Source organism: Bremia lactucae, linkage group LG15 (assembly GCF_004359215.1).
Source record: "Bremia lactucae strain SF5 linkage group LG15, whole genome shotgun sequence".
Taxonomy (NCBI): Eukaryota; Oomycota; class Peronosporomycetes; order Peronosporales; family Peronosporaceae; genus Bremia; species Bremia lactucae.
In genome coordinates, this window is record NC_090624.1 from 758,969 (window position 1) to 774,240 (window position 15,272).

Sequence of the window (15,272 nt, forward strand, 5' to 3'; positions counted from 1 at the left end):
TTCTGGCAAAAGCCACGGCTTCTTTTCAGGGGCGAGATGAGACATTTTACTGTCTTCACTCCCCTGAGTGGTACCCACTGAAGCAGGGGTACCACAAGAACTTTTCTTACGATGGCTTACGCCATCGTCATCACCTTGCACAGAAACACGTGCAGGTGACCGTACGGGAGACGGAACGGGCGATGAGGGATCATCCTCATCGTCGGACCCAAATAGACTATTAACTCGTCTATCAGAATGAGCCCTCTCATTCGAAGGCTCATAGTCAGCCGCCTGATGTCTATCAGGCGACTGTTCCATTCTCCCCGAGTCGGCCATTTCATCCGACTCCCATTGTAGTCGATCTCCAAAGAGGGGTCGTATTCACGTGGTGAATCACCACGTGCACTCGCAACATCTAGTGTTGTGCGAGTGGAAGACACTTCGGCAGACGTTCCGTCTGCCGCAAGAGATAGCAGTGCGTCACTTGCGGCTGCACGAGCCGCAGCCGAAGGCGCTGCACTATCGTCACCCCGCATGAGTTGATTCTTCATGCGATGGAATTTAAAATGATGGATCTGACCAATCAACATCGTTTTAAAAATTAAGTGGTCACATAGCGACCACTCCATCCAATGACACTTAGAGTGATTGTCGTTTAAGGGAGGAATGATGTAACGGGGTGTATCGTTACATGAAATTAACACTTAAAGATTGTTAAATAATATATTATCTAAAAGGTAGATAATATTTGCAGGATATTACTTTATATAGTAATATTCAGAATTCTTATCCTTAAATAGGTATACACCATTATACCTATTTATTACGCAGACTAATCAGCTGTACGAGTAATCAAAGAGAGTTACGGATAAGATAGAGATAAGTATTCATTTACATGTTTAGCATAAGATTATAATTAAGTTAGCATTTACAAAAAATAGAACAAGAGACACTTAATTATATTTAATACGGTTTTCATTTTACCCTCTTAAGCTAATTGCCTTAAGAGAAGTCTTCCTCTGCACGTGCAGTTTACGTCAATTAACGTAGGGCACCACTCGCAACAGAAGCAGTGCGAAGTGGACTTGTACTGAAACAGTACAAGTCATAGTGCCCCGTTACACGATTAATCAGACTTATCTCTACCAATCAATAGATCTAATGTAACGGGGCACTACGACTTGTACTGCTTCAGTACAAGTCCACTTTTTACTGCTTCACTTGCGAGTGGTGCCTTACGTTATTTTACGTACACTAGTTCGTACAGAGGAAGACTTCTCCTTAAGGCAACTAGCTTAAAGAGGGTTCAATGAAAACTGTATTAATATAAATAAGTATCTCTTCTTTCGATCTATTAACTCTAACTTAATTATAAATTAATATTAAACATGCAATTGAAATCTTATCGTATCTTATCCGTCTCTCTCTTTTGTTTACATCTACAGTTGATTAGTCTGCGGGATAAATAGATATAATGGCCTATACCTATTTATATGGATAAGATTTCTGAATATTACTATTTAAAGTAATATCCTTCAAATATTATCTACTTATTAATTAACAACCTTTAAGTGTTAAATTCATGTAACGATACACCCCGTTTCAGCTAATGTCTTATTCCATCAATATTATCCAATTTGGAAATATTGGAACTATTTAAGTCAAAACAAAAAAGATAATAATTTTGTACTTTTTTCTTTATTTATTTCCTATGACATAATGGGATACCCCGTTACATAATGGGACACCCCATAACAGTCAAGGCGCACCCCTTCACTGTAATCAGTTCAAGATTGACTAGTACTATTATCTGTTCTAGCAAAGGGTGCCCCGTTAAAGTGAAAATTGTGCTTTAGAAACATGTCGATATGAGCTACCAAAATGTCGCGACAATTTTCACGCGATCACGTTTTTAAGATGCTGCGGCTTAGTACGTCAAAAACTGAATTGTTCATGAGCGTGAATACCTTTGAGATTTGTTTGCATGATGTAGACATTTTATCTGCAACAAGAACCGCTGGAGCGTACGAATACATATATTTCTGTGTTTACATAATACGTCGTGTATTCAGTGGCTTTACTTAACATCACGAAATAATTAATAAGTCACAAATCGTATTATCCACCGCGTTGTGCGAAAACCAGCACGTTATCATGTGCCAATCAATAAGTGGGCCAGTAGCGTTCTTCGCTCATACCATCGATTACTAGACCTCCCCACAAGCATCTCGTCCATGTGTGAGAGCAAATACTTCATTTGAGCTATTGTATTCGACTTTAGCAACTGCGGTAGTCGAACGCTTGCGATTGCCAATTCTAAAACGACATTAAAGTCAATGAACTGCATATAAGCATTGCAGCTCTCTGTTCCACTCTCTTGACAAGAGATCGGTCTGTAAAGTGTTGCCGTCGAGATCCTGGCGCAAATCAAGTCTTTCTTATCCAGTTCTTGGGGCATTTTTAATCGTCTACTGCTCCATAACGAATTGAATAATTGCAATCCAATCGTCATAGTGAGCCTCCGTCACTGCTTGTAGCAAGATTCTACAATCACACCAATCAGACACGACATCATAAACGCTATTTCACACAAAACAAACCTACCGGAGTTGTCGTCGCTTGTTGCTTTGAATAAACGTCCGAGTCAATCTGTCCACAATACTATCCCTTTCATCCAATAATTGCCATTCCATGCGAGGCTTTATTGGCAATTTGGTCTGCAATTTCTCGACACACGCCACGACGCGCTCGTACTCTCCACGACCAAGAAGCTTAAACGCAATCAAAGCCAATTGTTCATCAACGTTTCCACCACTACGCTCAGTCGACGAGCAATCGGGCTGGTGCCAGTCTCGAGCGACTCGCGCGACATGTTGTGCCAATGTCCACTCGTCCTGATCAATACATTGCTCCAATAATGTCGCAGCACTTTTCGTGCGTACTGACAAGGACGAGTGTATTTCTGACGAGCATTCGTCGACAATTAATAGAAAATTTGCCGCCGTGCGCAATTCAGAGCGTTCTTGACACAGCTTTAGTAACGCTATGGGATCTCCTGCTGCGGGGAACAAGAGCGACAAGCGTGACGGTTCAATTTTTCGAGCAACATGAGCAATAATTTCACAATATTCGACTCGATGCTGGCAACATTCGCTCTCGTGATATTGCAATAATGCAATAGCAGCGTCCACTGTCGCCACGGAACATTCGTGTCGATTACACGCTTCTAGAATCGAATAAAGAAACAATTCCTGCGTCACTGTTGCAAGCGCAAATTGCGTTCGAATCCCCATCAAAACTTGTCGCGCCCACGACAGCTGATCGTTCTGAACGAGGTAACACAGTAACGTATGAAACAGTGGCTGAACGCGTGTAAATACATCATAACACGGCAAGACGACCCCAGAAGGTCCGTAGACGTCTTGTGAAATCCCAACAAGGAGTCCAAACGTTGGTTCGATGCCCAGTACTTGCACGTCGACATCAAATTGCAACATTGAATCCTTTCCTGATGGATCATCGACCGACATGACACACCCACGTTGATTCATATAGCCATCTTGTAAAGACTTGAGTCCATTGGTAGTTCCACGACGAAACAAATCCAATTCAATGCCATATTCCCTCATGACGTGTTCATAGAGTTCTGCCGTGGCAGGTGCCGTCCCAAATTCAATCTCGTACGTCTTGGCACGAAGGGGATCGTGACATGCCAAGAACGTTTCGAGGCGCTTGAAATCGTGTTCAAATGTCTTGGTTTGAGTAAGGTAGACGCCATCCAAGAGAGGGAGGTACAGGTGCATGCCATCGGGACCATACAGACCAAAGAGAAGACGACACGAAGTTGGCCAGACTGCACATGACTGCGGCGTGACAATCAAGCGCGTCATTGTGCTAATATTTGAACACACGAGACGTTGCGAGCGATTTTCGGGATCCCATACAATCACGTCACCATTTGTGCTCAAGACAATAAATCGAGGAAGGACTTGATCGGGTACGTACTGCTCCGGGATTTGCCCATGGACGAGTCGATTGACAAAGTCCGTGAGCCAATGCGTTTCGTCTTCAGTGGGTTCAAGCGGCACAAGTCGTTGTTGTTGCGTAGTAGGAACGAACTGCGTGAACCCTCGAGGAAGAATTGCTATATGTAATGTCCCTGGTTCCTGACGTTGTGCTTCGACGACCCACGATGGGAATTTAATCTGTCGTTGAAGCTCCAGTGTCACCGCGATCGTCTCATCTTTTATTGATCCCGTGACAAGGACTTGAAACCACCAAATGTAGCGTAGAGACCACCCAAAGACGTGTTGTTTGTCTGATTCCATGCTCCAGAAACTTTCTTCCTTTGATTGTAATGGGATGACAAACTTTGCAAGCACCGACTCGGTCGTTAATTGATTCCGTGCGTACGCGTAGAGATACATACACGTATGTGCTTCACTTTCACGTGTAAATGCCGCAAGTATCACGTCTTCATTGATCCATACCATTGAACTCACTACAATGTCGTGCTCGTCAAGAATGTTACCAAACATGCGCCATTTGTTTATATCGACATTGAGTACACAAAAACCTCGCTGTCCCGCTATTGCAACGTGTTTGCCACTCGTACTTGACGCTACAAGACGAATGGGACCGTATTTTTCAAATGCGAACGGCACGTTGTACGTAATACAAGACGTGAGCGCACATGGATCATCGAATGACGTGAGACCGACAAAACGAAGACGATTGCGCTCGATTAGAACTAATTGAGACGCTCGTGGATTGACGAGTGTCGCGAAATCAAATTCAGCCAATGCCATGGACGAAAGTTGCCGAGAAACGACAATTGTTGAGGTGGTGAGGTCGGTTTCTAGAGTTTGTTTCCACGACGTTGTCAAGAGAGTTACAATATGCATGGGATTCCACTTGGGAAAGAGTGCAAACAAGAGCTTGACGTACTTGTATTGCGCCTCGCGCGTGGACATGCCATGAAGCGCTTCCCAGCCATTACATTTAGCGCGTTGTTCCTTTTCAATGAACGATGGACAATTCTTTCCAACGCAATTACCTTGAAGCGCTTGCATACGAAGCGCGTACTCTTGTATACACAAGTTTTCATCGTTTTGAAGCGGAAGTTTTTGAGCAGTAAGGAACGTTGAGGATGTCAAGACTTGGACTGCAAGATAAAAGACGGACTCCCATTCCAAGCGCACGAACGTAAGCGTCACTATTTCATCCGTTGGAAGGTCTTTTAATACACGAATGATTCTTTGAAATGGCAGATTCACGACATTTGCTAGAGTATTGATTCCAACAAGCAAGTCGTCTTTTTGTATTGAAGTGGCCACTTCTTGTGAAAGATTCGCGTAACTTTGAATCCATGCACCACATCGATTGGGAGTTCCGGAGAACGATAATCCCAAGCCTTTGGAAGAGGATTTACGTATTGAAATGGTCGTTCGAGTATACAATTGGGCATGCGTAATGCGTGTCTCCGTACCAGATTTTGTATGTAAAGGCACGTCGACTACGTGCTTGAATTGTTCCCCTCGCGGCACCACTAGCAACGACGTGCTTTCGTGCGTCCATTGCAATGCAAGCACTCCAAACGCACACATTTCTTTCCTCTGCTTTACATCATTCAATCGCTCCTGGTGATGATGTGGAAAACTCGACATTAAACGACATCCATCAATTGCAAAGAGCGCAAAACCACGCAACGCATAGCCAACAGCGATACTCTGGCCATTGTGCGACCACGCCAAGGTCGTGACGTGTCCTACATCGTTTGATTGATAGCCCCACGGCGCGAGATTTAGTTCTCGCAAAGGCGTTAGAGTTAATACACTCGGGGCTTGTTGATTCTGAGACGGGGGTTTGGTCGGAGCTGGTCGTGGTTTGCGTTGGAACGAAACTCGAAACAGTGACACGCGACCGTCCGACCATCCAAGGGCAAGTTTAGACCCCATTGGATTTAATTTGGTTGTGGTACAACCAGTGTCCGACTTGCCATCGGCATTCTTGCGTGTGGCATTCACAAGAGACAATAGTTGATTAATTTTTTTGGTACAGGGAGACAAGACTACCATAAAACAAGTGCCTCCTGCAAACGTTGCAACAAGATTTAATGACGTAATCGTAGAATACGAATCCGACGTGGCACATGTGAGACCTATGCAACTTAAGAGTTTTTTGGGGTCGTGAGGTACTTTTAAATGTGTACGAACATCAATTTTCCAAAGCTTTGTGGATTGCTCGGCGGTCCTAAACCATGACTTTTGGCCATCACGAGTGTCACCCCCTTCAGCGACTTCGACGACACAAATGAGGCCACTGGCCATCCCCACAAACACAAATTTACTGCCACACACACCACTCATCGATGCTGCAACGTCGTCGTAATCATTCTGAGACGACCCTTGATTTAATGGGTAATCTTCCACAAATGTTGCTTGAAGTTGAAATACCTCGGAAGTTGCCATTTGTCCATCTCCCTCTTCTTGCTCAGGGTCGGTAAATATTGGTTGGTCCAAAATAATATTGGCATCGACCACATCATCGCCGGGCAAGTGAATACTTGGGGCCTCGGCGCGCTGTAAGAGTTGTGCGAGTCCTTCAAATGTATAAAACTCGACAAATTGCGAGTGTTTCTCCACCACCGCCAATCGATTCCCCGAAACCCACGTGGCCCAAAGCTGACGCGTCTCGCTCTCGTACAAGTATACACCATCATTCGGATCGTTTTTTTGCAATGTTAACTTAAGTTGCTGATCAATCCACTGGCCACTGCGGTGACAATGCGCGAGTTGGCGACGTCCTGTGCCCGGCAATTCTGGCAACGCGCTCCATAACGCCACACTTGAGGCACTCACGCGCGCAAATACGCGCTGTGATGGGTGCATCGATAATGCCACATCTTCAATGCGCTCGTGCGTCGCTGATGCCGCATATGTGCGTGGAGGGCCGCTGCAGAAGTACATGACGCAACACGCGCTGACGTGGCTAAAGCGAAGCAATTATGGCTCGGCAATTGTAATTACTGATTGGGCAGTGCCGTTGAAAACTATTCAATATACTACTTGATGAGCTTGATGATAACATTGCTACGATACCGGTAATATATTCTACTCCAACAAAGATGCGTGGACGATTAGCAGCAATGCGCATGTTGGGGCGAATTGCGCCGTTCACATCGAAAGCGGATGGATCGGGCACAAAGGCCGAGCAGATAATGCACGAGGCTTTACAACGGCAATTGCAAGCGGTGCACGTCAAGGTGACGGACGTGTCAGGTGGCTGCGGCTCGATGTATGACGTGGAGGTGGCGTCGCCACACTTTGTGGGTCAATCACGTGTCAAGCAGCACCGGATGATCAATGAGGTGTGGCTAATTTATTGCTCATATGCAATGCAGAGGTACTAATTGCCATCAATGTAGGTACTCAAGGAGGAGATCAAGAGCATGCATGGGCTTACTATCCGCACCATGACGCCCGAGCAATTTCAGACCAAAACGATAGCGTAGTTAGTATACACGAAATACAAAGCACCATACAGTTTATCGACATCTTTTGCAATCCCTCTTTAAGAACTAGACGCATACTTGGCAATACCTTCTTCATTGATGACACAAATATGGTCCAGATCGCGAAAAATGTCGTTATAGTCCAGGCAGTAGCCAATCACAAACTTATTAGGAATGCTAAATCCCACAAAATCTGCGCGAAAGCCACAACTGGCTGGATTTCGTTTCTCGAGCAGACTCGCCACGCGCACGGACGCAGGCGCATACTGCTCGAGCATCGGTACAAGTTTGGTCATAGTCTTGCCAGAGTCAATAATGTCCTCCACCAACAGCAAGTGTCTGCCCTTAAGCTTGTCCATATCGATGCCAGAGATCTGTACATTCCCCGTGCTTTTAGTGCCCTCATAGCTCTTGACTCGAATAAAGTCGAACGTAAAGGGGACGTAGTCACAACCATTATACTTGTGGAAAAGCCGCAACTTCTCCACGAGCGCATGAAAGAAGGCACTGCCGCCTTTAAGTACACATAAGACGTGCACTGTTTGTCCTTCGTATGCATAGCGAATGTCGTGAGCCAATTTTTCGACGCGATCGTCGATCAAACCTTTAGGAAGTAGCACCGACTCGACGCTGTCGACGTAATGATGTGGAATCAGAAACTGCGACTTCTCGTACACAGCATTGTCTTCGAGAAAAATTGCTGGTTGTGGGTCTTGGGTCACCTATTCATATAGAAACAGTAAAGTTAGCGGCAGACATTGGCCTTAGCACGCCGCGTTGGACACGAACCATTGATATGTACTGAACTTCGTAATCGCACTTTTGGGACGCACTATTTGGGACGCACTTTTTGGACACGAAGTTTAAGTATAGCCCTTTTTGCAATTATGACTGAAATTAGCTGCTACTTACTATATTGATCGCTTTTTACAAGCGAAACACATCCTGTACGGAAGTCACGCAGCAAGGAAGCGTGTACTATATGGTATGAAACCAGTCCCCATAAATTCAATAATTTACTGTGTGACTCGTATTTGACCAGTTTACGGTGAGCTAACGATCAATTTTGTAGCTTGCGCATTAAATTTTGCATAGCAAGGTGCGATGCGATCCGTTCTCATTTTCATATTTATATTTACTGTCTAATTCTGTACCGAAGTTGCAATCACGTGAGGCAAAAGGATCAAGGGAATCGTAAGATAAGCCAAATACTGCCAGTTTATGTTCTTTATATGGCCACAAACAAGAAAAATACCTTAAGCGGAGAATTCTTACTTTTATTAAGTGTAGGTATGTCATAAAAGGCAAAGCAAATGTTTGAGCATTGGCTCAAATGGCAGCGAATTATTTACTAAACATAACGGGTCGCTTTGTTGGCTTGCCCAACAATTTCCTTATGCCTGCCCTTCTTTAGATTTTTTTATACGTGGCGGCCTGTATTCACTAAAAATTAGCGTTTCATAATAATTAAGCACATGAGGTTAAAGTTAGCATTGAACACCGGCACGTGGCTCTTCTATCTCACAAAATATTCTGGTCCGAGCTTAGAGCTTATACTACTGCATGCATCTTAAAACGAATATATTTCCGAATGTCGAGCACCACAAGTGGCTCCACGCCAAAGTCGCGCGATACCTGATCATCCACAAGGCCAATTGTGGTCACGAACAAACATGCTGGAGCAGCAGCTGCAATACACTACGCCAATCCGGTGAAATTCAATGGAACTGAGACTGATCACTTGATGAGGCTTGAAGCAATCAAGGGACTGACGTTTAAATAGATCAGAAACAGTAGCTGCGTTTGTTTCCAAAACATATTTAATACCTACTTCGTTGGCATCTATAGTTGTATGACAAAGCTGTCCAAATTTAGGTATGTCTGGAGCAATAAAATGCGAGACTTCGGAGACTCTTGAGTCTACAAGACTTGCTGTCCGAGCGAATAATATTTTTAAGAATTAAGCAAGCTTCTTTATGTTTTAAGAGAATGAAATGAGTTGAGAGTAGTCTGATAAGATTCAAACCTTTTGGATTCTTGTTAATCGACGGTAACTAGTTGCATAGCGTAAAATTTGCGTCGCGCATTTCTTTACATTCAAGGGCGAAGTCGACAAGCCCTGTTTAAATACAATATCGTAACTTTGTCAATACAAGAGTAAGATCGAAAGTCGTCGCTGTGATGTCTACAATGGGGTCTTTCAGTTTGCACCCTTCGGTATCAGAAAAATGAAGTTTAACGAGGTCACGACCATTTAATTCTGAAAGTTATCACCGGATCATAAAGAACAAATTTAAGTGCCACCGCTTCTAAAACCTGGACTATTACACAGAACGTAGATTAGACGACACCTAGATAGCCGTATAATCCGGTAGCATCAGATATGGGTACCAGGGTTTTGAGGTCAATTCTCTCATGCAATCTGCCTCTCCAAAAGCAGTACTTAATCATTATTGTACCTGTAAGTGCACAAGGACCAGTTCTTTGCTCTGCTGTTCCTCCTATCAAAGTATGTGCTACTGGATTCGCACTATGGTATTTGAACAGATGGAATGATTCATGCAAAATTGGACGGCTGAGTGGTCTTCGACAGACAGTGCCTTAATGATAAATGTTTCATGAACATATGGCTAAATTCAAATCGGGAGACATTTGAAGCTGATCACTCCGTTCACCTCCTGTTTAATAATAACAGTCGAATCAGCTACATTCGAGACATGCTTCCTCAGGATGGGTACTGCTCCTTGCATCTGGCTCTCAGCGATGTCGCACGTGTCTGACCAGTATTTGTGAGCTACTGGCGGGAAGCATATCACATTCGCTGCTTCCTTGTACAAATACTAGATTGAACGCACTCTTGTTATCAATCTCGTTCATTCCTAAATTTATCTTTTGCCAACGACAAGCATGCGAAATTATCTCTTCAAGGCCATTGCTCTGGGCAGCCTTGCCTTCGTGTCAGCTCAGGAGATTAACATCGACGAAATCGAGCCGTTGCCGGGACTTGAACCAAATTCAACTATGAACAAGATAATACTACAATTCCAGCCCCAACTTCATGTGTCCTCCGGATGCCAACCGTACCCCGCAGTCGATAGTACTGGCCATACGAGCTCTGGACTTGGACTCTGGAAAATGGGAACCAAGTGCAATGGATCTCCTCTAGGCTCTCAAGTGTACGCTCGCACGGACAAGTTTAATGGGTACACTGCCATCATGTACGCCTGGTACTTTCCAAGGGACTACGTTGTTCGACCCACTGGCCACCGTCACGGTTGGGAGCACGCCATTGTGTGGCTGGGAGGCTACGGACACGATCCTAAACTTCTGAGCGTGTCTGTCAAGTCTATGATTGGATACAGACAGTACTCCCCACCTGACAAGAAGTTTATGGATGGTAGTAGTATCAAGCTTAAGTATACTTGGGTGGGCCTGAGTCATCACTATCTAACGGCGACGAAGAAGAAAGGTGAACGGCAAGAATTGGCGCTGTGGGACGATTTGACAGACACTGTGAAAGGCGCTCTTCAAGACAAAGATTCTTTTGGCTTTTATACGCCCATTAGTGACCACGAGTTCATGCGTAATTTGGCAAAAGCTTACGATCTCAAAAGATTTAAAGATTAGTGCTTTTCTTTTGATGGAACCGGTACAGCCACATACACCCATTTGGATTTGCCGTCCCCTCTAGCTCTTTTTGTTTTAACTAAATAAAAACCACTGATTAAAATTTCAACATAAAATATTATCAGGTTTTTCTCTCACTCATCTTTAAAGTCGCCTTTCGACATTTTGAGAGTAGTGTAATGGTAGCAACTTGTTGATGACTAGAATGTATATTGAAAAACCTTTATGTAGGCCTTTAAAACTTCAGTAGCTCGAAAGATCTGCAAAAAGACTTCGCAAGATTTGAGTAATTTCTTACTTAAATAGCAAGATGCTTTTTTAACAAAGAAATTACGAGCAACAGCTGAGAGTTATGATTTTTTATAATAGTCGGGCTAAATTTGTTCGTTTGTATCCGTCATTTTTCGGTAATCAAGCGAGTCTAGACCGCATAAAGTTAGCTAGAGTTCGCAAAGGTAAGATAGGATTATATGGATAGAAATGAAGCTTAAAGAAACGAGAGGCTGACGAACAGTCATTCCGTCTTAAGAAATTAAGTCAAAGCAAGGATGTTGATAAATTCGAAGACTTGATGAATTCGATCGCAATTGCGTTGAAAACAGAAGTTGCAAATGTTTGTTGCAAAATCAATCAAGATGGTCTTTCTTGCAAATAGGAGATTTATTTGCCGATAGAATTCCGTTTTTCAAATTGCAAGAAAAATAAGTAGCCATCATTAAAAATTTTTTGATTGTCTTCGGCATGACTGTACGAAACAGTTGCTTCCATCCATCGTGAAGGTCGCTACATGCAACTGCTCATGTTTGGACCAAGTAACATATCGACATGAAAGTGCATCTATGATGGGCTTGCACATAAAGCGACATTATATCCTGCAACAATGTAGCGCCACCGGTTAAGAAAAGATGATCAATTTACTTTACATGCCCTCTGCTGAAAGGCGCCTATGAGCTACTTTTAGCTATCATATAATAGTTGGAACCATGCATGTAATTTGCAATGTGGGTCGCATCGAGGCTGATCCGATTCTGAGATTGAAATGCCAAATACGATGCTGAGCGGCTTCCCGTATAAAGTTTATTTTGTAATGACATGCCTTCTACGTATTTGGCCAAATGCAAAGATCATTTACGTTTTCGATAATCGATTATGTTCTGCTTTAATAAGTGCAAACTGAAGCATCCGTACATTTGCTTCTTGAAGGCTGTAATGCGCATAGATAGCAATTCTATCTGGCTCAGATAGCCCCATTCTAGTCTTGCAAGAACATTTCGGTCAGCTTGAAAAAACTATATTTCCGCTAAGCAAAAGTTAATTCAAAACGCCTTAACTTTTACTATATTCTTAATGCAAGGAATGCTTTGGCCGTCAACAAAGAGACGTCGTTGCTGCATCAAATTATATATGTAACGAATTTGGACTTATCAAATATTATAAGTAATTAGAGATGACGGGCTCATAAGTACCGAAAATGGTGACCACATCTTGATAGCATTAAATTACTAAAACTCTATGCCTTATCTTAAACAACGATAAGCGCAACACGTGTTGTAGCCAATTCTTGTGCTTCTTATGGTGTACCAGGAACTTGGAGGTGAAGGATGTTTTCCAAGAATTTGCTTTTTGATTTGCAATGAGAGCCGTATATCGTTTGACGATATATAAAAATTAAGCTTCGAGTTTGAATAGTCAATGTGTAGAGTAATTGCGTGATGAAGGTCATCCGTTATCACCGGATGGGGAACAGAGGTCATATCTGCTTTCAGATTTTGCGCTTACAAATGAGATAAACCATCTTCATCATAAGGTGCATCGCTTCGTTTGTTCATTTGATACGGCACAAGTACTTATTCATTCCAGGTTTTAGTGCAGTTCGAAGAAGCACAGAGTCAGGTTGCGCATTTCTCGCAACTCAGCATCGGCTCTTTATTTGCACACGCGGTGGGACAAGCAGCCAGATGGAAGATTCGTGCGACCACCTGGGCTGGTGAGAAAACTGCTACAGCTCACGAAAGAATTTCAAACAAAGACAGAGGATGTGTATTCGACAGGATATAATTCTTGGTTGGCTGTTAGATTTACTCAATGGGAGACTTGGATTCTCACAGAGGCAGTAGCTTCGATTACTGTGAACTTAAAATTACAAGACCGGCTTTCAAGATGTCGCAATTGCCTGACCAGAATTTAGGAGCTACTGGTTCGGAAAATTACAGGATAGGCTACGATCGTACCAAGCACTCTTCGCCGAGGTTTACTTAGAGATCATTCCCAAATTATCACTCCCCTTGGTGTAGCATGCGATTCAGTTTATTGAGTGCCGTCGCGGCGTGCTACATTGCTGTCGCTTCATCGCAGCCTATTGATCTTGACGAAGTTGTTCCTTTTCCAGAGATTGTGCCCCAAAGTGAATCGGATGAATTGATGCTAAAGTTCAAGCCTCAGCTTCATATCAGCTCAGGCTGCCAGCCGTACCCCGCAGTCGACCAAAATGGATACACAAGCGTCGGACTAGGCGTCTCAAAAGTAGGAACTAGTTGCGATGGTTCTCCTCTTGGTTCCCAGGTCTATGCACGATTTGAAGAGTACAATTCTCATTACGCCATCATGTACGCGTGGTTCTTCCCTCGGGATTACATGATCCGGCCAATTGGTAATCGTTTCAGCTGGGAGAACGCTGTGGTGTGGCTGAGTAAGGACGACCACAAGTTGCTAGCTGTGTCTGCTAGCGGCATGTTTAGCTACAAGAAATACGAGCCCGTGGACAATAAAAACTTAGATGGAGACAGCTTTAAGCTGAAGTACACCTACCTAGTCACTTCCCATCACTATCTCAAGGCGACTACGGAGAAGGGTGTAAAGCAGGATCTGGTATCGTGGACCAACCTAACTCGTCCCGCTTTGCACGCACTTCAAAGAGAGGATTCCTTCGGTGACTACCCAAAAATGCCTCTATCTGACAACTTGTTCGGAAAGAACTTGGAGAAGGCATTTCCATTCTAAATGTTTGCAGACTAGTCGACGTGATTTAGATGCCACTTGATCGAACGCCCTGGTAAGTTTTAGGAACACACCCATCTATATTCATAATATACCCTTCATCTAGCATTTCATCCGTTAAAAGTTTTCAGATTCCATCGCTAAATACCATTGTGGTCAATTTTTAGGGTAACTACCGTATTGCTCGCTAGTATTATTGTTAGCTAGGTGTCTAGTGTTCTCGTCTATAAGCGTCCTACAACCCAGTAAGCTGTTTCGATGCGACTTTTCTTAGCACGCGCATCGAGTTTTACCGCACGTTATCATCACGCAGAAATACTCCCTTGCTCTCTGCAGGCAACATCTACAATGAATATGTGCCATTAGCCATTACAATTTATATTAATGGCTTGACCTCACGAAATTAGAGAAAAAATGAAATCGGTACTTGTACAGAAAAACCTACGGTAAGGTTTCCTCCGCTAAGTTATAACCTTCCATGTGTTACGGGGTGTATCATTACATGAAATTATTACTTAAAGGTTGTTAATTTAAATATTGTCTAAGAAAAAAGAAGGTAGATAATATTTGGAGATTATTTCTTATATAATTATATTCTAAAACCTTTTCCATTGGTAGATATAGACCATTATATCTACTTTCTCCTCGGTCCAGTCAGCGCTGTTCGCGTGCAAAGAGAGACAGACAAGACGTTGTTACATGTTTTTAATAGCTCATAATTAAGTCAGTATTAAAAAGAATGAAACAGAAGAACTTTATTATATTAAATACAGTTTTTTAAATTAATATCTTTCAAGCAAGTGGTATAAAGAGAGTCTTCTTTGCACGAACTAATGTACGTGAAGTGACGTGAGGCACCACTCGCACTGAGGCAGTGCGAAGTGGACTTGTACTGAAGCAGTACAAGTCAGTAGCGCCCCGTTACAAATATGGATCTATGGTGACTAAGTTATAAGGCATAAGTTAAAGCCCAAATAACCAATATAGCTTTGTATAGGTTTTCGATAACTGGCCTAGCCAGGTGTCAAATGTTGACTGTTGAAATTTCTTACATCGGACAGTGTTCTGAATTTTGCGCAGCTGACAATGTATTTGTGTTCTGTAGGATCTATTGAATTTAACATAGGCTTACCACAGAAAGCCCTTTTAGCTT

At 43.2% G+C, this 15,272-nt stretch overlaps 5 protein-coding genes across 5 annotated transcripts; 3 read left to right on the top strand and 2 right to left on the bottom strand.

Annotated features, from left to right (window-relative positions):
* Positions 1–1,975: 1,975 nt before the first annotated feature.
* CCR75_008728 (uncharacterized protein) lies at positions 1,976–6,950 on the bottom strand (the record flags this gene model as incomplete). Its single annotated transcript, XM_067966778.1, has 2 exons — positions 1,976–2,526; positions 2,587–6,950. The coding sequence occupies 2 exons, from the start codon at positions 6,948–6,950 to the stop codon at positions 2,451–2,453; spliced, it is 4,440 nt and encodes a 1,479-aa protein (XP_067819179.1). The 3' UTR covers positions 1,976–2,450.
* Positions 6,951–7,108: 158 nt separating this feature from the next.
* Positions 7,109–7,495, top strand: CCR75_008727 (uncharacterized protein; the record flags this gene model as incomplete). The annotated part of the gene is made up of 2 exons (XM_067966777.1): positions 7,109–7,351; positions 7,409–7,495. 2 exons carry the CDS (start codon positions 7,109–7,111, stop codon positions 7,493–7,495), a joined length of 330 nt encoding a protein of 109 aa, XP_067819174.1.
* Positions 7,496–7,554: 59 nt separating this feature from the next.
* Positions 7,555–8,287, bottom strand: CCR75_008726 (uncharacterized protein; the record flags this gene model as incomplete). Its single annotated transcript, XM_067966776.1, is given in 2 exon segments — positions 7,555–8,217; positions 8,234–8,287. The coding sequence occupies 2 exon segments, from the start codon at positions 8,285–8,287 to the stop codon at positions 7,555–7,557; spliced, it is 717 nt and encodes a 238-aa protein (XP_067819173.1).
* Positions 8,288–10,402: 2,115 nt separating this feature from the next.
* CCR75_008725 (uncharacterized protein) lies at positions 10,403–11,777 on the top strand (the record flags this gene model as incomplete). Its single annotated transcript, XM_067966775.1, has 2 exons — positions 10,403–11,070; positions 11,609–11,777. The coding sequence occupies 2 exons, from the start codon at positions 10,403–10,405 to the stop codon at positions 11,775–11,777; spliced, it is 837 nt and encodes a 278-aa protein (XP_067819176.1).
* A 1,640-nt stretch (positions 11,778–13,417) lies between these two features.
* CCR75_008724 (uncharacterized protein) lies at positions 13,418–14,122 on the top strand (the record flags this gene model as incomplete). The annotated part of the gene is made up of 1 exon (XM_067966774.1): positions 13,418–14,122. One exon carries the CDS (start codon positions 13,418–13,420, stop codon positions 14,120–14,122), a length of 705 nt encoding a protein of 234 aa, XP_067819175.1.
* Between the last annotated feature and the right edge of the window lie 1,150 nt (positions 14,123–15,272).